This window comes from Babylonia areolata, chromosome 34 (genome assembly GCF_041734735.1).
Source record: "Babylonia areolata isolate BAREFJ2019XMU chromosome 34, ASM4173473v1, whole genome shotgun sequence".
Classification (NCBI taxonomy): domain Eukaryota; kingdom Metazoa; phylum Mollusca; class Gastropoda; order Neogastropoda; family Buccinidae; genus Babylonia; species Babylonia areolata.
Genome location: NC_134909.1, coordinates 18,657,205 through 18,682,968, shown reverse-complemented (window position 1 = coordinate 18,682,968; position 25,764 = coordinate 18,657,205). Strand labels below are relative to the sequence as shown.

The 25,764-nt window shown below is 42.6% G+C and overlaps 1 protein-coding gene across 7 annotated transcripts in view; it reads right to left on the bottom strand.

The window, feature by feature from the left end:
* LOC143277468 (rho guanine nucleotide exchange factor 11-like) overlaps positions 1-25,764 on the bottom strand; it is a 266,699-nt gene that overhangs the window by 19,123 nt on the left and 221,812 nt on the right. For 6 of the 7 annotated variants that reach the window (XM_076582306.1, XM_076582303.1, XM_076582305.1 and 3 more), the window contains 9 exons: positions 25,197-25,317; positions 23,214-23,389; positions 22,178-22,424; positions 20,291-20,378; positions 17,658-17,774; positions 15,669-15,835; positions 11,184-11,293; positions 7,436-7,652; positions 157-272 (listed from right to left, as the gene is read on the bottom strand). In XM_076582306.1, the coding sequence (XP_076438421.1) occupies positions 157-272; positions 7,436-7,652; positions 11,184-11,293; positions 15,669-15,835; positions 17,658-17,774; positions 20,291-20,378; positions 22,178-22,424; positions 23,214-23,389; positions 25,197-25,317 (1,359 nt within the window). The remainder of the gene's footprint in view (positions 1-156; positions 273-7,435; positions 7,653-11,183; positions 11,294-15,668; positions 15,836-17,657; positions 17,775-20,290; positions 20,379-22,177; positions 22,425-23,213; positions 23,390-25,196; positions 25,318-25,764) is intronic. The other variant, XM_076582307.1, reaches the window with a different exon arrangement.

The following is a 25,764-nucleotide window of genomic DNA, read 5'->3' as shown; positions in this document are numbered from 1 at the left end:
ACTCCTAACGTTTCAGCCCGTCATTCTCTGAATGTTTTGAACCTCCCCTCTCCCCCCAACACCTGACAGTGACCCCCCCCGGCCCCCCTGACATCCCCAAAGCAGGGGTGAGGTGTGTGGTCCACGGGGGTGGTGCGGGTGTGGGTGGCGACTCACCAGGAGGTTGGAGAGCATGGTGTTCATCTCGTTGGCCATGCCGCGCAGCTGGTCCATGGGCACCGCGCCCACCGCCGCTCCCTTGGCCAGCAGCTCCTGCTGCTTCACCAGCTGGGCTGTGCACCCCACACCCACATCGTCGTCATCATCATCGTCATCACCCCACACCCACATCGTCGTCATCATCATCGTCATCACCCCACACCCACATCGTCGTCGTCATCATCATCACCCCACACCCACATTGTCGTCATCATCATCGTCATCACCCCACACCCACATCGTCGTCATCGTCATCACCCCACACCCACATCGTCATCATCATCGTCATCACCCCACACCCACATCATCGTCATCACCCCACACCCACATCGTCGTCATCATCATCGTCATCACCCCACACCCACATCGTCGTCATCATCATCATCATCACCCCACACCCACATCGTCGTCATCATCATCGTCATCACCCCACACCCACATCGTCGTCATCATCATCGTCATCACCCCACACCCACATCGTCGTCATCACCCCACACCCACATTGTCGTCATCATCATCGTCATCACCCCACACCCACAACGTCGTCATCATCATCGTCATCACCCCACACCCACATCGTCGTCATCATCATCGTCATCACCCCACACCCACATCGTCGTCATCATCATCGTCATCACCCCACACCCACATCGTCATCATCATCATCGTCATCACCCCACGCCCACATCGTCGTCATCATCATCGTCATCACCCCACACCCACATCGTCGTCATCATCATCGTCATCACCCCACACCCACATCGTCGTCATCATCATCGTCATCACCCCACACCCACAACGTCGTCATCATCATCGTCATCACCCCACACCCACATCGTCGTCATCATCATCGTCATCACCCCACACCCACATCGTCGTCATCACCCCACACCCACATCATCGTCATCACCCCACACCCACAACGTCGTCATCATCATCGTCATCACCCCACACCCACATCGTCATCATCACCCCACACCCACATCATCGTCATCACCCCACACCCACATCGTCATCATCATCACCCACATCGTTGTCATCACCATCACCCCACACCCACATCATCAACGTCACCGTCACTATCACTGTCAATGTCGTCATCATTTTTGTCATTGTCAACATCACCATCGTCAACGTCACCATCATCGTCAACATCACCATCATCGTCAACGTCATTGTTACCATCACTGTCAATGTCACCTTCATGATCATTGTCAATGTCACCACTGTGAACATCAACGTCAATGTCACCATCATCGTCAACATCATTGTCAACATTAACGTCACCGTCATCATTGTCACCATCAACATCATCATCATTGTCAATGTCACCATCACTGTCAACGTCACCATCATCATTGTCATCATCATTATCACATGCCATGTCAGAACACAAACAACTCTATCGCCACCTTATCAACATTCATCATGTCACACAACAACCATCCCACCACCACCACCACCATATCCACATCACCATCATCACACGCCATACCAGAATGCACAGAGTTCTGTACAATGTTAATTCTCATTCAGCTAGCAGTCATAGAAAGACGATGACCCAATTATGTGTGAAAGGTTTTATTATAATTTTTTTTTTTTAATATCAATTAATCTTTTTTATATAGATCTCAGTAACTCCTTCATAGTAAATTTGCTGAGTGAATTATGCAGATGAAAATAATGAATGTTTTCTATCATCAGGTCAAGGCTTAAGTTCTTTGGTAGTTGTACAGACGGCAGCAGCCCTTAGTGTGTGCGGGCCTGTGTGTCTTTTGTGTGCATGTGAAGATTTTCTCAACACAAGCCTACAAGAGAAGTATGTTAGGCTTTGAATGTTCCTCAGTAAAACACCCATGCAAGTTTTCTTCCCTTTAATTAAAGAGGGAAAAATTCCATAGTGGAGTTAACACTACTGACACAAAGCTGGCACTCATTCATAAAAGTTGCTTCACGAAGTGGGGGTGACATGCTGTAAGGAAACAGTACTGAAATATCACACGCACCTGAGAAACACCACACACACTTCAGAAACACCACACACACACACCTCAGAAACACCACACACACACCTCAGAAACATCACACAGACATCAAACAGGTCACTCACCATGATGCAAGTCACACACTGGACAGAACCCACATTCTGATCACACAGTTACACACCACTGCTCCCCATGCATCAGTAGAAAATTATGTGTATGTACACACCTATCCCTCTGTTTATGGACAAAATGACACACATATGTACACACCTATCCCTCTGTTTATGGACAAAATGACACATGTACACACCTATCCCCTGTTTATGGACAAAATGACACACATATGTACACACCTATCCCCTGTTTATGGACAAAATGACACATGTACACACCTATCCCCTGTTTATGGACAAAATGACACACACATGTACACACCTATCCCCTGTTTATGGACAAAATGATACATATGTACACACCTATCCCCTGTTTATGGACAAAATGACACACATATGTACACACCTATCCCCTGTTTATGGACAAAATGATACATATGTACACACCTATCCCCTGTTTATGGACAAAATGATACATATGTACACACCTATCCCCTGTTTATGGACAAAATGACACATATGTACACACCTATCCCCTGTTTATAGACAAAATGACACACATATGTACACACCTATCCCCTGTTTATGGACAAAATGACACATGTACACACCTATCCCCTGTTTATGGACAAAATGACACATATGTACACACCTATCCCCTGTTTATGGACAAAATGACACACATATGTACGCATCTAACCCCTGTTTATGGACAAAATGACACACATATGTACACACCTATCCCCTGTTTTATGACCAAAATGACACACATATGTACACATCTAACCCCTGTTTATGGACAAAATGACACACACATGTACACACCTATCCTCTGTTTATGGACAAAATGACACACACATATGTACACATCTAACCCCTGTTTATGGACAAAATGACACACATATGTACACATCTAACCCCTGTTTATGGACAAAATGACACACACATGTACACACCTATCCTCTGTTTATGGACAAAATGACACACACACATATGTACACACCTATCCCCTGTTTATGGACAAAATGACACACATATGTACACACCTAACCCCTGTTTATGGACAAAATGACACACACATGTACACACCTATCCCTCTGTTTCTGGACAAAACGACACACATAACACACTCCATACGAACAATGTGACACGACATCTGTCCACACTCCTATTCCCATTTTTTTTTTACAGACATGATCGACAGTTTAAATGAGCCCCCACCCCAAACCCAGACCACCCAAGCTTACAGTTCTCACAGAAGAAAAAAAAAACAAACCAATAAACCAGGTGTACAACTGGACAAGTAAAACATGAGACAGACAGAGATAGCATTGCAGCCAGGGAGCGGCGACAGTGGGTGTGTCTGCACACAACACCCCCCCAAGAACAACCAGCAACCAGCCCACGCCACACTCCACAGGCTTTCCTCACACAGCGCAGTCATCTCACAAAAAAATACATGACCGGAAAACAACCCCCACCCCTCTCGCCCCCCCTCCCCTACCCCCCTCAATGAAACGATCTATGCACAAAAGATTTGTCTGTGAAGACTGTCAACAGCCTCTCAATCTCTCCGTTTAAATGCCATCATTATCATTTTCTGTATAAACAGGACAAACGACTTGTACTTGGCAGGAACATGCACAGGTACGCACAGACACATGCACTAAAGCAAATAGAAAATTCGGCAAACTCAAGGTAAAAGTATCTACAAAAGCAAGAAGTGAATGCTGGATGCAATCACATAAAAATAATCAGAGAAACAATGGATAGGGATGGGGAAAAAAGCAGATAGACAGACAAACCCCCCCCCAAAAAAAAACCCCAAAAAAACCACACACACAAAGTAGACGATTCACAGGCTCCCTGAAAGGGGAAAAGAGACGGACCCTGTGAAGGAGTTCTGAAGTCACGTCAACTTACATTAGAAAGGTTTCACAAACCCAACGCATTATCATTTACAAGACATTCTTGTACAACTGTGCAGACATACCTGAAACACCACCAAGACAAAAACCATTCTTCGACAATGATTCAGACAAAGGAAATGAACATAAACACAAACCCTTCCCCTTGAACTGATGAGAACAGCCCGACACGACAACATCACAAAACACTTTTCTACAACAGATTTGATAAATCTGCTGTGGACACCGACACAACAGGCTATCACTGCCCCGTCCCCTGAACATAATATTCCTCTGCAACATGTTTACACAAACACACCCCTTGTATTCAACATCACAAAACACTCCTCTACAACCAGCCAAGGCATGAGAACAGAATACTAACAACTTGGTTGAACAAAAGGTCAGTCAACTGGTATGCTGTGTAAAAAGTAACGCTGCTGATGCACAAGGTCTATCTAGTTTGCTGTGTAAAAAGTAACGCTGCTGACGCACAAGGTCAGTCAACAAGTATGCTGTGTAAAAAGTAATACTGCTGATGCACAAGGTCAGTCAACTGGTATGCCGTGTAAAAAGTAACACAGCCGATGCACAAAGTCCGTCGACTAGTATGCTGTGTAAAAAGTAACGCTGCTGATGCACAAGGTCAGTCAACTGGTATGCTGTGTAAAAAGTAACGCTGCTGATGCACAAAGTCAGTCAACTGGTATGCTGTGTAAAAAGTAACGCAGCTGATGCACAAGGTCAGTCAACTGTTATGCTGTGTAAAAAGTAACGCTGCTGATGCACAAAGTCAGTCAACTGGTATGCTGTGTAAAAAGTAACGCTGCTGATGCATGTGTAAAAAGTAACGCAGCTGATGCACAAGATCAGTCAACTGGTATGCTGTGTAAAAAGTAACGCTGCTGATGCACAAGGTCAGTCAACTGTTATGCTGTGTAAAAAGTAACGCTGCTGATGCACAAAGTCAGTCAACAAGTATGCTGTGTAAAAAGTACTTGTTGTGTGTGCTCACAACAGAAGCCTGACTGAAAGGCACAGGAAACAAATGATGAGCGTCTAAATGCAGCTTTCAGTTGCCTCTACCCAGGTATTCAGCCTTCTGTGCAAAATGAGTCTGTAAAACGCTTAGAGTTTGGTCTCTGACCAAAGGCAGGTGCTATATAATTATCAATAATATAGATAATAATCGTGAAAACTACGAGCAGTCAGTGAGAAAGCACAACTACCAGTTGTAGTCAGACAGATGGGTTAGAACAGCTTTGATCCAACACTGCTTCTACGCTACAAGTGGTTAGCGGGGGGAAAAGAAACTGGACACAAACTGTTTATCGTAAAAAAACAAGCAAACAAAAAACCCCAATACAACAACAAAAACCCATCAAAAACAACAACCCCCCCCCCCACCCACCCCCACAAAAACAACAACAAAAACCTCACAAAAACAAAATTCAAGAATATCAAACAGATACACAAATATTTAGGAATAACAGAACACCAACAACACAGCCGATAGAGTCAATCAACTGGTTTGGAGAGAGAAAGAGCTGAAAAAAAAAAAAAAACATGCACACTACAAAACAACAAAAACAACAACAAAACCTCCCAAAATCACAAAAAACAGCCTCCTCCTTAAACATGCCAAATAAACGACACTTGAAAAAGCCTGCCCATAGTCCTACAAAACAGGAGGACGAAAGAGATTCCAGCAACTTAGCCATCAGAATCTACGGAACGCAAGAGCGCAGAGAACAGACTGTTCACTTCACCACCACCAAGCTGAACACAGCCAACAGTTCTTCAGGCCTGCTGGTATAGAGATCTCTCATTCACAGTTTACAATAGGAGGAGTTTGTATTATACTCCATGTTTGGTGTCACATATGCTTACCATGTCAAACTGATGCGAACTAGGCCTGTCGGTTTGCTCTGCTTGGCCAAATTTCGCGCGGCTAACAGTGAAAAGACGCCCCTTCTTGCCCGGTCCGCTCTTAGCCAATCAAACGCCTCTAAAAGCTATAAGCGCTGAATCATTCCTTTGGCCAAGGCTCTCCACGCCATCTTGTCAGGTTTACGCTCTGTCTCGTCTTGCGCTTTTTTTGGCTATTAAGTGTATTCATTTGGCCTTATTTTGCTGCATGCGGCAAGTTTGGCCATGTCACTCCAAAATTCCAAGCCAACCACTCAGTTTCTGCCACTTCCCAATTTCATTTGTTATACCTTACATCACAAACAGTTCTATTCTCAATATCTATTATCTTCTTTCTCTTCTCTTCCTCTTCTCTTCCTCTTCTCAATAAACTGGTTGTTTTTCGGGCTACAGCAGGCTTTTGAGTGTAATTCACTTGAAAAACAACCCCCACGTTGTCATGACCTCCTGGATTACACAAGAAATCATAAATGATAATGGTGGGTGTCTTTCAACATGAACAGAAGCTAAGCTAAGCTAAGCTGGGTATGGCTAAAACCCCGTCAATGTCTCCACTGTTCAATACCACAATGAGACTGGTCCGAGAAAAGATGGCTTGGGGGGAACATGAACGGAAAAAAGATGCTCTTTATGCACAGAACATTATAAACACTTGGGGAGAGAAAAAAAAGAAGAGAGGAATCTGCTTCGCGACTCTCCAAGAAAGGACAGAAATGAAGACAAGAGTCGTGTAGAAAATTACAGAAAATACTGTCTTCACTGATCTCAATTCCCGGTTTCACAGCCAATGACTTCCCCTATTGACAACGTTTCGCAAACTGATGAACTTGTCCTTAAGATCTGATCTCTTCTCGCACAGTCTAGAAAAAAAAATCATGTCCAATACCATGACTGCAGAATAAGAAACGACCATCTACAGCACACCGATTCACTGACCGACCTTGGTCTCGAAGCAGCAGGGTCAACACAGTTCTTCAAGGTGAAAAGAATTAGCTGTTTGAGTCACCTCACACCATCTGTCTCACACAACACAGTCCACCGTGTATGAAACAGTCCACAGGAAGCAAGCAGAACACAAAAACAACACACTGACACAAAACCAAGACTGGGCAAGAACTGAAGGAAGCACATACACACACACACAGAGAAAAACAAACACCAACGCCCCCAAGAATGAATGATGCGAAAACTGGCACCCAACCCCTAAACCCTTCACCCCCTCTCCCTGCCCACCCGACGGTCACACCCACACACACACACACACACACACAAAAGTAGTAGGAAGAAAACTGGGATAACATACATGGCCCCGATTCAGACGCAACGGATGAAGGCGGGACTTGTGACCCTGACCCTGACCCAGAGGTGGGGTCAAGGCCTGGGAGCTGGGGGTCAGAGGGGACACCCTGGGCTCGATGGGCAATGAGTTGAAGCAGGTGATTATTGTTTTGTAAACATGACACAACCAGGTTCTGCTCATCGCCCGCCACCGCCTCACACAGGCGGCTCCCACGGGGGTGCTGTCAGGAAGGAAGGGAGAGAACTCTGACCATTAGTCAAACGCACATGTTAGTGGTGGTGGTCTGCTGGCCAAGGGGTGCTAACCTTGTCAATCCCCACCCCCCCCCACCCCCCCCAAAGCTCTCTCTCTCATCATCTCTCTGCCATACTGCCCCCTCTTTCACTCATTTCCCCAACTTCTGTATTCACTTCTCCGTCACATCCATCCTTCTTACCACCCGTACCTCACCAGTAATTGTTACAAGTGCCCTCCATATAAATCTACATGCTAACTCCTTATCAATCTACGCGCTAATCATTAATGTTTATCTGAAGAACTCGCAAATGTCCTCATAGTTAATTTGCATGTGTCTGGCAAGTCTAACTGACTGTCTTACAAGTTCTGAAGTCACTCTCATAAATGACCAACCCCCAGTAATCGGAATGTTATGTGTGTTCGTATCTGTCTCTTTGCTCAGCTCAACCACTCAGCTTCCTTCTCCTTTCTCTTCTCCTCCTCGAGGGTTTACCTTCTCGTCTTTCTCCCCTCAAGCCTCTTTCTTCCGCTAACTTACCCACATACATTAATTGCAATGTTTTTAAAAGCGAATATGTGAAATGCTTTTATTTGAGAACATATGTTTATTACTCTTGTTTAATCAAGTTATCTGCGCGTGTGGGGTGGGTGGTGGTGGGTGGGGGGGTGCGGTGCGGGTGTGTGCTGATTATCTGATTGTGGTTTTCCGCAATTCATCTTTATTCTTATCTTATCTGCCTATTATAATCAATGTGCAGTATAGTAGGCTATTTATAATTATATTCAAATAATGTTTCTTAATTCTTTCTGTTTTTACATTAAGAATACTAGTTATTACCTGCAATGTGTGGATGTATGTATGAAACGATGTATGTGATATTATTTTACATTTGTATCTTCGTAATATTTGTAGGGGCTGTTGTTGGCTTTTACAGTTATGGTCCCCATGTTGTTTACTTGTTTATGTTGTGATAATGCACCTGGCCAAATTTCTCCAGTTGGAGATAATAAAGTTATTCTTATCTTATCTTTCTTTCATGACTGGTTACACAGCACAAAGAACAGGTCCTCACCAGCTGTCTGTTACCTCCCTATGGCTCTCCCCTTTCTCTAGTTTTCCATCAGGAAACTCAACAGTGTGTTGTGTGTTGGTCCCTGCTCTTCCATTGTTTCTTCACGTCAATACAACCAAGTCTTTTTACAACCCAGTCTCTTTTTTTTCTTCTTTTTCTGACTCTTAAAACAATACTTTGTTAGCGTCTGATACAAATATCATGAACATCACTAACACCTTCTTTTCTTCCCTTATTTTCCAAATATTTCTGTTGTGAAACTGTCATTTTCTGGTCTGCTTCAGTGATCAAACTAGTCATTTTCTGGTCTGCTTCAGTGATCAACTGAGTCATTTTCTGGTCTGCTTCAGTGATCAAATTAGTCATTTTCTGGTCTGCTTCAGTGATCGATTGAGTCATTTTCTGGTCTGCTTCAGTGATCAAATTAGTCATTTTCTGGTCTGCTTCAGTGATCAATTGAGTCATTTTCTGGTCTGCTTCAGTGATCAAATTAGTCATTTTCTGGTCTGCTTCAGTGATCAACTGAGTCATTTTCTGGTCTGCTTCAGTGATCAATTGAGTCATTTAGTCATTTTCTGGTCTGCTTCAGTGATCAATTGAGTCATTTTCTGGTCTGCTTCAGTGATCAACTGAGTCATTTTCTGGTCTGCTTCAAAGATCAATTGAGTCATTTTCTGGTCTGCTTCAAAGATAAATTTTTAGTCATTTTCTGGTCTATTTCAGTGATCAATTGAGTCATTTCGTGGTCTGCTTCAGTGATCAGTTGAGTCATTTTCTGGTCTGCTTCAGTGATCAGTTGAGTCATTTTCTGGTCTGCTTCAGTGATCAGTTGAGTCATTTTCTGGTCTGCCTCATTCAGTGATCAACGAGTCATTTTCTGGTCTGCTTCAGAAGATAAATTGAGTCATTTCATGGTCTGCTTCAAAGATCAATTTCATCATTTTCTGGTCAATTTCAGTGATCAATTGAGTCATTTCGTGGTCTGCTTCAAAGATCAATTTCATCATTTTCTGGTCTGCTTCATTCAGTGATCAGTCGAGTTATTTTCTGGTTTGCTTCAGTGATCAATTTCATCATTTTCTGGTCTTCTTCAGTGATCAATTGAGTCATTTTCTGGTCTGCTTCAGTGATCAATTGAGTCATTTTCTGGTCTTCTTCAGTGATCAATTGAGTCATTTTCTGGTCTTCTTCAGTGATCAATTGAGTCATTTTCTGGTCTGCTTCAGTGATCAATCGAGTCATTTCTGGACACGTTACCTCTGGGCCATCACTCCACTTTCAGCTGTAGCCTCTGCTTCTCTTCCTCTCCGGCTGTGTGTCTTTTCTCTTTCTTTCTTCCTCCTACACTCTCATCATTTGTTGTTTTTCATTGTTCATTACTATCAACTACCCCCCCCCCCCCCCTCCCCAATCCCTGCTACAAACTCTTTTATTTCTTCTGTTCTGTTAACTATCACGTCCCATGTCACTGGTGATTGTAAGGTTCTGGTTTCCCGGTGAGCGTCTCGTCAAAGAATGAACACTCCTTTTGTCCAATGACCCTAGTTATGTTCATATCATGAACGCTATTCACAAATACCCTCTACTCCCTTTCTTATTTCATTCATCACAATGTCCAGTGATCACATACTGATCAGGAGTGTCCCCTGTCCGTCCCTCCCTACCCACTGTTAAAATATTCACTCTCTCTCTCTCTCTCACACAACCTATGCTAAATGGTGGTAATTCACTGACGGACATCAGCAGTCCCTCCCTCTCTCCCTCCCCCCTATCCACCGTAACAATACTCAGTCTCACACACACACCCACACAACCTATGCTAAATGGCGGTAATTCACCAACGGACATCAGCAGTCCCTCTCTCCCTCCCCCCTATCCACCGTAACAATACTCAGTCTCACACACGCACCAACACACACCTGCGCTAAATGGCGGTAATTCACTAACGGACATCAGCAGTCCCTCCCTCTCTCCCTCCTCCCTATCCACCGTAACAATACTCAGCCTCACACACGCATGCACACAACCTATGCTAAATGGCGGTAATCACTGATGGACATCAGCAGTCCCTCTCTCCCTCCTCCCTATCCGCCGTAACAATACTCAGTCTCTCACCCACAACCTATGCTAAATGGCGGTAATTCACTAACGGACATCAGCAGTCCCTCTCTCCCTCCTCCCTACCCACCGTAACAATACTCAGCCTCACACAATCACGCACACAACCTATGCTAAATGGCGGTGATCACTGATGGACATCAGCAGTCCCTCCCGACCTCCCTCCCTCCCCCCTATCCACCGTAACAATACTCAGTCTCACACACGCACCCACACAACCTATGCTAAATGGCGGTAATCACTGATGGACATCAGCAGTCCCTCCCTCCCTCCCCCCTATCCACCGTAACAATACTCAGTCTCACACACACACCCACACACACCTGCGCTAAATGGCGGTAATCAGTGATGGACATATGCAGCATCTCAGCTATGATCTGTTCCTTTTCCTCCAAGGCCTGGGCAATCTTCATGTCCGTCCGCCGCAGTCGCTCTAGTCATCATCACCATCAGTATCATCATCAGAATCATCATCATCGCGGAGTCTGAAGCTTTAAATGCACCTTTAACCGCTACTTTAACATCAAGAACAACCATCATCGCCAGCATGGAAACACCCCCACCCTCCCCCTCCCTCCAACACAGGAAGACACAAAGGAAACACAAATCATCGGCACACTTGTGAACTGGTGACAGATGGATATGATGCAGGGGAAAAATGCTTAACTCTTTCACAGCCTTTTTTTTTTCTTTTTTTTTTCCCCCAAGCCCAACACTCACTCACCAGAATTCCGAAAATGTTCTCACTCTTTTGCTTCTGACTGTTATGAAGGACTGAGTCATTTTATCCATAAAGTATCACACCTACAGAATGATACAGACATGTACACAATATTTTGTTCCTTTTAACATGGCAGCATACACCTTAAGCTAGCACTGCTTGCACACATTCTGCTTACCCCAAAGCTTGCACATGGGTAAATCAAAGATCACAAACCAAGAAAATTCCTTTCACTTTTACCCTGCTCAAATGCCGAGTCAGGGCGTATAACAGAAAATGTTCAATATGTTGCTCAATACTTTCCTGTGGCTAACATCATGTGAAAAAGGTTGAAGGGGAGTGAAAAACTTAAAATGGAGTAAAACAGCCATGGGAAAGTTCAAATCAGGCAAAACAGCCAAGAAAAAGTTACACTGGGGTAACATAGCCATCAAATTTACAATGGGGCAAAATAGCCATTACAGTCACAATCGGCAAAAATAGCCATTAAAAAAGTTTCAATGGGCAAAAAATAGCCGTAGAAGTTATACCTGGCAAAACAGCCATCAGAATATTTACAACTGGGCAAAAATAGCCAATAAAAAGTTTAACGGGACAAAATAGCCATAAAACTTACAAATGGTTAAAACTAGCCATTAGAAATTTATAATGGGGCAAAATCGCTGCAAAGAATTTATCATGGGGCAAAATACCTATGAAAAACTTACGAAGGGCAAAATAGCCATAAAGCTGTTGCAATGGCGCAAAACCATGAAAAACTTGCAATGGGGTAAAGTAGCCATAAAAGTTACAATGGGGCAAAAATAGCCATGGAAAAGTTGCAATGAGGAAAAATAGCCATGGAAAATTACGCCAAGGAAAACAGCTGTAGAAAATTACGCCCAGGCTTTGGAAAACTATGCCACAAAAAAAGAAAAAAAAGAAAAAAAAAGCCAAACAAAATAGCTATGGAAAAATTACTATAAAAAGGCAAAAATAGCCATGGAAAATGATGATATGAAAGGACAAAACTGCCATGAAAAGATTAAAAAAAAAAAAAAAAAAAAAAAAAAATCAACCCGGGGCAAGGCAAAACAGCAAAAAGCAAGGTGAAAACGGCTGTGAAAGAGTTAACCAAAATGACCGGATGATGACGACAACGACGTGGCAGTTTCTGAGCACACTGACCACATGCTCACAAAACGACTGTAGACCACACACTTCACCTTTATAGTTTTACTCATCATCGGCACTCCTCGAAGGAACACTTCCTGCTGCACAGTTCCTGGGAGCACAGTGAGACAGACACACAGACAGCGGCCAGGACACAGACTGACAGACAGACAGAAAGATGGATAGAAAACAGGTACACAATGGATTGACAGGGGGAAAAAAAAAAAAAGAAGTTGAACTGACAGAAAGGAAAAGGTCTGAAAGAAATGGGAAAAAGTGCGAATGGAGAAAAAAAAAAAGATTAAAAAAAAAAAGGTGTGCGATATATGACTGACTATGGTGAAAAGCATCAAGGCTACGTGTTCTGCCAGCAATCCCTGCCTGTTTTAAACATGGGCTGATTTAAAGGGAAAGGCATGGCAAAGCATTCAGTGAGTTATATTAGCTGGTTACACTTGAAGCTGAAACAGAAATAAGCTCTGGTTAACATACAGCAAGGTTCAGCAAAACTGCAGAGGTGCCAATGCTTTGAAATGATTTTCAAATCTTTCAATGCCGCTTCTGTTTCTCTCTCTCCCAAAAGCATTCTGTGACCCTGCTGTGTGACTCAGCTATCTATTGGTTTCTATCTTCAGCTGTCTATTGGTTTCTATCTTCAGCTATCTATTGGTTTCTATCTTCAGCTATCTATTGGTTTCTATCTTCAGCTGTCTATTGGTTTCTATCTTCAGCTGTCTATTGGTTTCTATCTTTCTCTATTTATCAATCTATTGTGACTCAGTAACATTTTCTTCCCATCAATGACTGTTGTATAACACCTGTGGACAATATATTAAAGACATTGTAACAATTACTACAAAAATAAGCTGATTTATCAATAATCAATATTAACTCAGGAGAAAACAAAAGCAAAACAAAGTAGCAAATGAAGGATAACTTTTTAAAAATCTTTACACTGAAAGTAACTTTCACAGACTTTTTGTATGTGTGCAAGTGTATGCCTGTGTAAACATGTGTGTGTGTGTGTGTGTGCTTGCCTGTGTGCAAGCTCTCAAAAATACTATTTGCATATCAATATCATTTTCCTATAAAAAAAAAAAAAAAAAAAAAAAAAAAAAATCAACCTATCCAATTTTCTTTTTATTAGTTTGCACCGTGATCAAAAACAAATTATTTCCCTTTGAAAACAAATGACATTATAGTTACTACTTATTACGCCCCCCAAACTCCCACACATTGGCACCTCTGACAATCTGGTTACATATCAGCATGTTGGCTAGCATTAGATTGGAACAGCACGGAACACGCCTCTGGAGCAGTAAACAAAACCCAAGTTTCTTGAGGCCTCTTCCCAACACTGCCCGATACCCCTGGACACCCATTGCAACACAAGACTTCTCACTGCCCTTCAACTGCATTTCTGCACTTCGTGTCAACGCAATTTCTGTCCTCCATGAGCAAAAAAAAACTCCACGGCACTTAGCAAGACCAAGTAAAGAGAGAGGACTCACATACACTTAAGGACATACATTCTGAAAAGTACACACACACTATGAACAAGAGGTGGTGGTTTCAATTTCTGACTGAGTGGGATTTTCCCAGCGCTGCAAGACTGGTAACTTTTGTATATTCTGTCTTCCTGATGCAGTGAACGGTGTCCAGGGGCATCATTACACTGACACACAGACATGTTACCTCTCTCTCTCTCACACACACTCTCTCTCTCCCCCTCTCTCTCTACATTCATGACAATGACATCTCTCTATCTCACCCTATATTGACAATGTCACAGGACCATAGAAAAACACTCACCCTTTGCACTAAGATAACGAAACAATAACATCTCTAACTTAAAAACAGCACGGCAATGACACTTCACACCAACTTCACACAGCAAGTAGGACCCTCACACTTCATCTAGCACTCACACACACACAAAAGCACTGCCACTCGCACATTGTTTGTGCCACACAAAAACTTAAACAACCCAATCAGAACACGGCATACATGTTAATCAACCAATCAGAACATGGCATTCGTATTTTGTTAACCAACCAATCAAAACACAGCATACATGTTAACCAATCAAATATATGTTGGCTGACCAATCAGAAAATGGCAAAACGGATCAACCAATCAAATGCAGTAATATTCAACACAGCAACTACATTCAGTGATCTATCACTGTCTTCAACAACTTTACTATCAAGTGTAAAATAGATAAATAAATAAAAAGAAAAGAAAAGAAACTGGCACAAGTATATACTTAGTAATTATGTATTCAGATGAATTTTACATATGAAATCTTTTCATTTATTTTGAACAAAACTTGTAAAATTGTGCATGTAATACTTTTAACGTGTGTGCATGCGTGTGCACACGCATGTGTGTGTGTGTGTGTGTGTGTGTGTGTGTGTGTGTGTGTGTGTGTGTGTTTAATACATCTTTAACACCTATTCTAACAAGAGTCTGAAGCTTTAATGCACCTACTTCAACAACAGTTTTAAGTTTTAATACACTTTTAACCACTACTGCGGGTGTGTGCTGATTATCTGGTTGTGATTTTCCGCAATTCATCTTTATTCTTATCTTATCTGTCTATTATAATCAATGTGCAGTATAGTAGGCTATGTTTATAATTATATTCAAACAATGTTTCTTAATTCTTTCTGTTTTTACATTAAGAATACTAGTTATTACCTGCAGTGTGTGGATGTATGTATGAAACGATGTATGTGATATTTTTTTACATTTGTATCTTCGTAATATTTGTAGGGGCTGTTGTTGGCTTTTACAGTTATGGTCCCCATGTTGTTTACTTGTCTATGTTGTGATAATGCACCTGACCAAATTTCTCCAGTTGGAGATAATAAAGTTATTCTTATCTTATCTTATCTTATCTCGCCACCCACCCACACACACACCACTGACTGACCTCGAGGGGACAGGACAGGCAGGGGCTCCACAGTGACCGGGGTGGACACATCCACTTGGTCAGGCTGGATCAGCTCTGGCTGGTAGTCTGTCTTGGGGAACACGCCGTCCGTCGTGTCCTCCGGGTCTGGGGCTGGGGGCGGTGGGGGGCTGGGCTCTCTGGGGGGTCTGGTCGTCACGCACATGTATGGTAACATTTGTGTGTTGTGTGTGTGTGTGTGTGTGTGTGTGTTCTCTGGGGGGCCTGGTCGTCACGCGCATGTATGGTAACATTTTAGTGTTGTGTGTGTGTGTGTGTGTGTGTGTGTGTGTGTTCTCTTGGGGGCCTGGTCGTTACGCGCATGTATGGTAACATTTTAGTGTGTGTGTGTGTGTGTGTGTGTGTGCGTTCTCTGGGGGGCCTGGTCATCACGCACATGTATGGTAACATTTTAGTGTGTGTGTGTGTGTGTGTGTGTGTGTGTGTGTGTGTGTGTGTGTGTGTGTGTTCTCTGGGGGGCCTGGTCGTCACGCACATGTATGGTAACATTTTAGTGTGTGTGTGTGTGTGTGTGTGTGTGTGTGTGTTCTCTGGGGGGTCTGGTCGTCACGCGCATGTATGGTAACATTTTAGTGTGTGTGTGTGTGTGTGTGTGTGTGTGTGTGTGTGTGTGTGTGTGTGTTCTCTGGGGGGTCTGGTCATCATGAACATATAAAGCACAGCCGTGAGTTGTTTTTTGTTTTTGTCCCCCCCCCACCCCCCGGACCCCTTGCGATTGTTATATTTGTCAAGAAAAAACATGCAATCAAATTCCACACTAAGGTGATCAAAGTCGCAAAAACACATGATCCAGATCTCAAAAATACATGATCAGTTTCCATCAAAGACCAGTGAAGCAATACGTGGTAGAATTTACTTCAACACCAACACTTCACAGAATCAGTATCATTAATCAATTAATTTCTGTGAGGGTTTTTGTTCGCACCACTGTTGTTTAGATTCTTGTCCACCACCCAATCTCATTTTGTTTTGGACTCTGTGTGTGTGTGTGTTATTATTTGTGTGTGTGTGTGTGTGTGTGTGTGTGTTTGTCTCCCCCCACCCACCCCCAAATTATACAGCTACTGGTAAAATTATGTAAAATTGCGCTGTTTTCCTGGAAAGGAATAATTCTGGTTTTCGCTCTGTATGTCATTTTCACTTTCATCAATTCACTTCCTTGGTTTTTTTTACCTCCTTGCAAACTGGATAACAGTGGCCTTGCAAATTGATTTTTGATTTTTCTCTCGTTCTCTCTCTGCACAACACACTAACCTAATCCTCTCTCTGTCTGTGCCCCCCCCCCCCCTCTCTTTCCCTCATTCACTCTACTTTCTCTCACTCTCACCCCTCCCTCTCTCTGCTCCCCTCTCAATTTTTTCTTATGCTTTTCTTTCTTGATATTGTACTCCAGGGCTGTGTGAAAAACAACAACAAACATTCTTGTTATTGTGCTTACTCAGTACACTGGTAAAATAAAATCTCTCTCTCTCAGAGTTCACACAGAACACTTAAATTGTTCGCTCACTCGCTCTCTCTCTCAGAGTTCACACAGAACACTTAAATTGTTCGCTCACTCGCTCTCTCTCTCAGAGTTCACACAGAACACTTAAAATGTTCGCTCACTCGCTCTCTCTCTCTTTCTCTCAGAGCTCACACAGAACACTTGCTTGTTCTCTCTCTCTCTCTCGGTCGTCACTCTCCCTGCCTGTCTATTTGTATGTCTGTCTGTATATCTTTGTCTGTCTCTTTCCATCTAGCTGTGTAACTATCTTCTTTTCTTCTTCTTGTATTTCCGTGATTTTTCTCTTGCTTTTTCACTTTTCCCTCTTTCTTCGTTTTGCTGTTATGGTTTTTTTCGAGGGCTGGATGAAAAAAAGCATGTATGCTTAATCTATTACCCTCAGAAAATAAAAATTATTCATTCATTCATTCATTCAGAGTTCACGCAGAACAAGGAGTTTCACTCACTCTGGAGGTTCAATCTCTCTCTCAGGACTGGGGGTGCTCTTTTTGATGGGGGACTTCTTGGCGTTGACCAGCGACTTTTTGTGTTCCTCCGCTTTCTCGTTGATCAGCTTGCACCACCTGTAGGGACATTGTGTTGTATTGTATTGTATTGTATTGTATTTTACTGTACTATATTGTATCTTACTGCATTGTAATGTACTGTATTGTATTGTACTATATTGTATCATATTGCATTGTACTGTACTGGATTGTACTGTATTGTATTGTATTGTATTGCATTGCATTGCATTGTACTGTATTGTATCATATTGTTTTGTATTGTACTGTATTGCATTATATTGCACTGTATTGTATTGTATCATACTGCATTGGGGTCAGGTCAGGTCATTAGATCTGCTACTGGTAACCTGTAATCCAGTACAACCTGTACTGCATTGTACTGAACTGGATTGTACTGTATTGTATTATACTGCATTGTACTGTATTGTATTATATTGCATTGTACTGTACTGGATTGTACTGCATGGTATTACACTGCATTGTACTGTACTGTATTATATTGAATTGTACTGTACTGGATTGCACTCCACTGCTTTGTATTGTACTGATGTACTGTATTCAATTGTGATGTAATGTATTGTACTGTACTGCATTGCGCTGTATTGCATTGCACTGTATTCTACTGTATTTTTGTATTGTACTGATTTGCGTTGTACTACATTGTATTGTACTGTACTGCATTACATTGTATAGTATTGCATTGTACTGTACTGTACTGTACTTCACAGTGTTGAACTGTACTGTACTGTACTGTGTTGGACTGGACTGGGTTGCATTACTTTTTGTCACCACAGATTTCTCTGAGTGAAGTTAAGGCTGCTCTCCCCAAGGAGAGCCTGTTGTCATGGTGAAGTGCCACCCATATATATATATATATTATATATATTTTGTTTTCCTGCCTGCCAGTGTATCTGTTTCACAATCGAAGTGCATTTTTCTACAGAATTTTGCTAGAGACAACCCTTTTGCTGCCATAGGTTCTTTTATGCTGAACACGGGATTTCAGTTAATCGTCACATCTGAATGACTAGCATCCAAACCACCACTCAAGGGTCTAGCAGAGGTGGAGAAAATTCTGTTACGGCTGGGATTCGATGTTGTTGCACCCTCAGATTATCTTGATTTTCATTTGGAGTGATGCCTAGAGGCAACGCGTCCGCCTAGGAAGCAAGAGAATCTGAGCGCGCTGGTTCGAATCACGGCTCAGCCGCTGATATTTTCTCCCCCTCCACTAGACTGTGAGTGGCGGTCTGGACGCTAGTCATTCGGATGAGACGATAAACCGAGGTCCCATGTGCAGCATACATTTAGCGCATGTAAAAGAACCCACAGCAACAAAAGGATTGTTCCTGGCAAAATTCTGTTGAAAAATCCACTTCGATAGGAAAAAGAAATAAAACTGCACACAGGGAAAAAAAAAAAGAAAAAAAAAAGGGTGGCGCGGTAGTATAGTGACACACTCTCCCTGGGGAGAGCAGCCCGAATAATTTCACACAAAGAAAATCTGTTGTGATAAAAAAAGAAATACAAATACATCAGCCAGGAACAACAAACCTGTCACTCACCGCAAAGAAGCTCAACGAAAATGAATACACAGGTTGGACAACGAGACTTCGGCCATTATTTACGGATCAATGGACAAGATTTTGCTTTTTGGAATTAGAAGAGTACATGTCAAGAAACAGCAAACAGGCCATTATTTACGGATCAATGGACAAGATTTTGCTTTTTGGAATTAGAAGAGTACATGTCAAGAAACAGCAAACAGGCCATTATTTACGGATCAGTGGACAAGATTTTGCTTTTTGGAATTAGAAGAGTACATGTCAAGAAACAGCAAACAGGCCATTATTTACGGATCAATGGACAAGATTTTGCTTTTTGGAATTAGAAGAGTACATGTCAAGAAACAGCAAACAGGCCATTATTTACGGATCAGTGGACAAGATTTTGCTTTTTTGGAATTAGAAGAGTACATGTCAAGAAACAGCAACAACAACAACAACAAACAAGCAAAAAGAAACAACTGCCAAATAGATCACAAAACTAAAAGAAATATCGATGAAGGACCTTCCCCAAAAACGTCATGTTGCAGTTTCTAGGACTACACTGTTTCAGTCAAACGTTACAAACTCTGCAAAACAACAACAGTCATCTGCACATGCCAGACATTTTAAAATACACACTTTTCCACATTCCTCAAACTCTTTTACTTCAGTCGATGCCGACTAGAGACAGGTGCAAGTTCTTCACTTGAAAAAAAATCCTTAATCGTGTCAAGGCAAATCTTTCCTTCAGTTTGCAGATTCACAAATCAGTTTGAATCTTATTTTAAAGTCTGTGCAGTATGTGAAAACCTCATTACAAAAAACAATGAATGTGACTGAGACTGCTTCATATGTAATTTTTGTTAAGAACATTTCTGTTGTTGTTAAAAACAGAGTGAAACACACACACACACACACAAAATTCAAACATGGGTTTCTGAAAAATATTGTTGTTGTTATTCCAATGAAAACTCTGAGACGTTGTTAAGCTGAGTGCACTCCTGGTCTGTTTCACTGGGCACTCACGTTTTCCTGGCATCTTGTGTCTGGGCCACCAGCTCGTAAATCTGTGGTCCTGTGTCTGACGTGTTGATGACGAAAAAAGCTTTCTTGTCTGAAATAGATACATAAATAACTACATATAACAACTGACAACAACTGCAGAATAAATGAATACAAATAACAGCTAACAACTACCACAAACATCAGTACAGTGCTGCCTACCCCCCTTTTCAAGTTCCAGGGACACACATCTTAAAAACCAGGGACAAAGCCTGATTTCCAGGGACACAAATTTCACTACAAGCGTAAGTGTCTGTCTTGCCGCGCTTAATAAATGGCCATGTCTCGGTGTACTTCGCAATGAAAGTTTGATGCCGTTTTGCTAACTTCTTTGATGTAGATTCGCACTCCTTGCTGCTTCGCTTCGACGCCATTATTTCAATCTCTCTCGAAAGTTCCACATTGGCCTATACGCTTGCGCGCTGGTCACACTTTTGGCGGTGTGGCCATAGTCAGTCGATGCGTATTCGCCTAAAGACTTTTTCCCGGGACACGAAACCAAAAAGTGGATTCCCGGGACGGACTGTCCGTTTTCATTGTTTTCCGGGACAAATACCCGTACCCCGGGACAGTAGGCAGCCCTGTCAGTAATACAGCAACACTGCGAACAACCTTGTAAAAAGACCAGTCAGTATCTAGTAAAGGCCCACCCCCATTTTTGGTTAAAACATTGTGCAATGGGTAAAATGCATTGTAAACGCCCACCCAAATGCAGATTTACATAAAGAGATAAAAGTACAGAACACCTGCATGAGACGGCGATGTGTCCTTGAAAAACAACTTGTGAGCATGATGTTACTCTACAACACAAGTGTCTCGTGTCAGCTGCTAACGTTTTGTTCCCATTCCCAGTCTCTCTTTCCCTCAAATACATGCAAATGATATGCATGTTTGATAGAGAGAGAGAGAGAGAGTGAGAGAGAGAGAGAGAGAGAGAGAGAACAAAGAAAATAAAAGAAAGAATGATAACTGAACACAGGACAAATAAAAGAATGAATGACAACTGAACGAAGGAGACATAACCAGACAGACACACACACAACACACGTACCAGTGGCTACGTTTCTGGTCAACAGATTATAAATAAAGAATGATAACTGAACGAAGGACACATAACCAGACACACAACACACGTACCAGTGGCTACATCTCTGGCCAGCAGACTATATAAATAAAGAATGATAACTGAACGAAGGGCACATAACCAGACAGACAGACACACATACCAGTGGCTACATCTCTGGCCAGCAGACTATATAAATAAAGAATGATAACTGAACGAAGGGCACATAACCAGACAGACACACGTACCAGTGGCTACATCTCTGGCCAGCAGATTATAAATAAAGAATGATAACTGAACGAAGGGCACATAACCAGACAGACACACGTACCAGTGGCTACATCTCTGGCCAGCAGACTATAAATAAAGAATGATAACTGAACGAAGGGCACATAACCAGACACACAACACACGTACCAGTGGCTACAATTCTGGCTAGCAGATTATAAATAAAGAATGATAACTGAACGAAGGAGACATAACCAGACACACGACACACGTACCTGTGGCTACATTTCTGGTCAGCAGACTATAAATAAAGAATGATAACTGAACGAAGGGCACATAACCAGACACATGACACATGTTCCAGTGGCCACATCTCTGGCCAGCAGATTATAAATAAAGAATGATAACTGAATGAAGGACACATAACCAGACACACAACACACTACACACGTACCAGTGGCTACATTCAGTGGCCACATCTCTGGCCAGCAGATTATAAATAAAGAATGATAACTGAATGAAGGACACATAACCAGACACACAACACACTACACACGTACCAGTGGCTACATTTCTGGCCAGCAGATTCTGCAGCTTGAGGACAGGGCTGTGTGTGTACTTGTAGTCGTTGCCGATGGCCTGCAGGTTGGTGGACTGGCACTTGAGCACCAGTTTGTCATCCGCCCTCTGCAGCAGCACCAGGATGTCGTCCAACAGCACCACCTGCAGGTCAATCTGCCGGTGCGACCTCAGCCGCCACACCAGGGGGCCGTCGTAGACCAGCTTGTGCTGCGTCAGGTCCAGTTTCTGGTGAGCAGGAGAGTGACAGTAACAATGTAAATAATAAGTAATAACAGAACAGTAATACCAACAATAATAATAAGAATAAAACACACACACACACACACACAAAATAATTATCATAATAATAATGAACACATATTCAGAATTTTTTTCTGAAAACACAGCTCAAAGCACTTTATGTGCACATATACTCAGTAACTATAAATGACTAAGTAATGAAATAGAAAATCAATTTACACAAAATTCAAACAGATGTAATTCATTCAACTCGCTCTCTCTCTCTCTCTCTCTCTCATAGACCTATGCAGGTAATGACAATAAAATATCAAAGCGTCAAAGCGTCTCTCTCTCTCTCACAAGAACACACACTCAGTAACACACACATAGACGGACACACTCAAGCACACATACACACACACACTTAGACAAATACACATTCACACACACACACACTCAAGACATACACACTCACACACCCAAACATACATACACACTCATACACACTAACACAAACACACACCCAGAGGCAAACACACATACACACTCAGACACGCATACAAACACATACACACTCAGACACACATACACACTCAGACACACATTAACACTGACACCCACTCAGACACCCACTCACATGGATAACTAACAATAAACACACTCAGAAACACACACTAACACATCTTCACACACACACACACTCAGACACACACACACACACACACAGACATTCACTCAGACACAAACACATACTCACGACACAGACACAGACAAACACACACACACAGCGCTCACCTTGATCTCATACAGACTGGGGTCAGCAGAAGCGTCGATGGCTCGCTTATCCAGCTTCTTCTGCATCTCCTTCAGCTTGTGGAAGTTCTCGCACTCCCTCACCGCCGTGTTGACGTAGGCCAGGATGTGCTTGCTGCGTTCCAGGGCCTTCTCCAGATCCTTGTACTCCTGGGAGTCTGTTACCAGTACAGTCACACTTATATGTCTGTCTGTCAGCAGTGCAGTCACACTTATATGTCTGTCAGCAGTGCAGTCGCACTTACATGTCTGTCTGTCAGCAGTGCAGTCACACTTATATGTCTGTCAGCAGTGCAGTCGCACTTACATGTCTGTCTGTCAGCAGTGCAGTCGCACTTACATGTCTGTCTGTCAGCAGTACAGTCACAGTAAGGCTGTAAGAGTTTGTATCTGCGTATATATGTTTATTGTGCATGATTGTGGGCTGAGGACTGAGTGTGTTTCGTATGTGTGTGTGGATTGTAAAGCGCTTTATGCAATGAGGAAAGCGCTGATAAATGTCCAGTTAATATTATTATTATCATCACCATCTTGTAATCTCAGTGTTATATGTGTATTTTGTTCATTAAAAAAAGAAAAAAAGAAGAAAAAGTTGAAAGGTTGATTGAAACAACGTTAAACGAACCAGTTCACTCATGTCTCACTCAATTCACTTAAAACTAAAACCAAGTTGAAAATACTGAAACAGCGTAAAAAACTAAGGTCTGCCTGAGACTTTATATGATAGTCAGTCGTGTCCAACTACGACCATCAGAACAGCAGAGGAGGCAACTGCTGTTCCGACTATTTGGGCTAGAATTTGATTACAGTGTTTTGCCCAAGTACATCCCTGCTCTCTCGGCCAAGAGCGTTTTAGGACAGTCAGCGTTGGGATGGTTCCCAAAGGCCAACTAGCCCACAAGGCTGCAGCACTATGAGCCAGTGCAATTTTACCTCCTAGTTTGAGAGTCATAGTCCTTCACAAAGGACTAAGTTGTAAATGGTTTGCCATTGACTGGAGAAACCATTCACCATATAAAAGTTAAACAGTGTAAAAAGATCACATCAACTGAGGTATGCCTGAGACCAGGTAAAATTAAAACAAGAGAGGCAAGGCCTTCAAGACTCACTTGTGATACTTAAAAAAATCCAAGCTTTTTATGTATTGAGTATAATTTCAAAATGTAATGTTTAAGATGAGAAAGATCAGTTTAAAGCAAATTAAGTCCCCAAGCATTAATTACAGAGTAATTTCCCTTTTTTACTCTCTGCACCAAAACGTTTGCAAAATAAATAAAACTTCCATGCTTAGCAAAAGAAGTTCCTGTTTGAACAATTGCTTAATTTGGTGTCAACTGACAAAGTATTTGCAGAGAAAATGTCAATGTTAAAGTTTACCACGGACACACAGACACACAGACACCCACACACAGACAACCGAACACCAGGTTAAAACATAGACTCACTTTGTTTACACAAGTGAGTCAATCAAGGTAAAATCACTGATCTCCCTCAGGAACTGGAGAAGGGTGTTCAGGGGGTCACTCAGATCAGGATCCTCCTGGAGCTGGTTGTAAAATTTTTTTTCTTTTTTCCCCACTACACGACCAACATCCACTCGCCAGTGACTCCCGTCATGGATGAAGCATGCCGGGAATTTTTGTGTTTCCATAATTAACCGAACACTGACATGAATTACGGGATCTTTAACGTGCATATTTGATCTTCTGTGTGTGTATACACACAAAAGGGGGTTCAGGCACCAGCAGGTCTGCACATAATGTCGGCCTGGCAGGTGAGAGAAATCTCCACCCATCACCCACCAGGTGCGCCGAACCAGGGATCGAACTCAGGACAAGAATCCTGTGCTCTAACCATTCGGCCACCATACCCTTCAATGTTGGTGCCTGACTCAGAGAGATAACACATTACAGCACAGCAGTACACATTACAGCAGAGCAGTACAGGTGTGTACGGGTGACTCACTGTTCTGACAGTGACGCAGCAGGTTCTCTATCAACAGGGGGTACTTGGTCAGCCGCTGCATCTGGCATGGCACGTGATCCTTCAGCTCCAGCTTCCGACACAGCTTGACCGTCTCTGTCTCCTGGAGACCACAAACACAACACAGTCACTCTTCCTCTTCTCACTGCTCTATGGTCTGATGTCTACATATCTATCATACTGTCAACACTCTGTCTCTTGGAGACCACACAGTCACTCTTCCTCTTCTCACTGCTCTATGGTCTGATGTCTATATATCTATCATACTGTCAACACCCTGTCTCTTGGAGACCACACAGTCACTTTTCCTCTTCTCACTTCTCTATGGTCTGATGTCTAAATACATATCCTTATGTTGCATTCATACTATGACCACTCTGTCTCTTGGAGACCCCACACAACACAGTCACTCTTCCTCTTCTCTCTGCTCTATGGTCTGATGTCTATCTATCACTGTGCTGTGCTGCATTCACACTATCGACACTCGTCTCCTGGAGACCGCACACACAACACAGTCACTCTTCCTCTTCCTTCTGCTCAATGGTCTAAT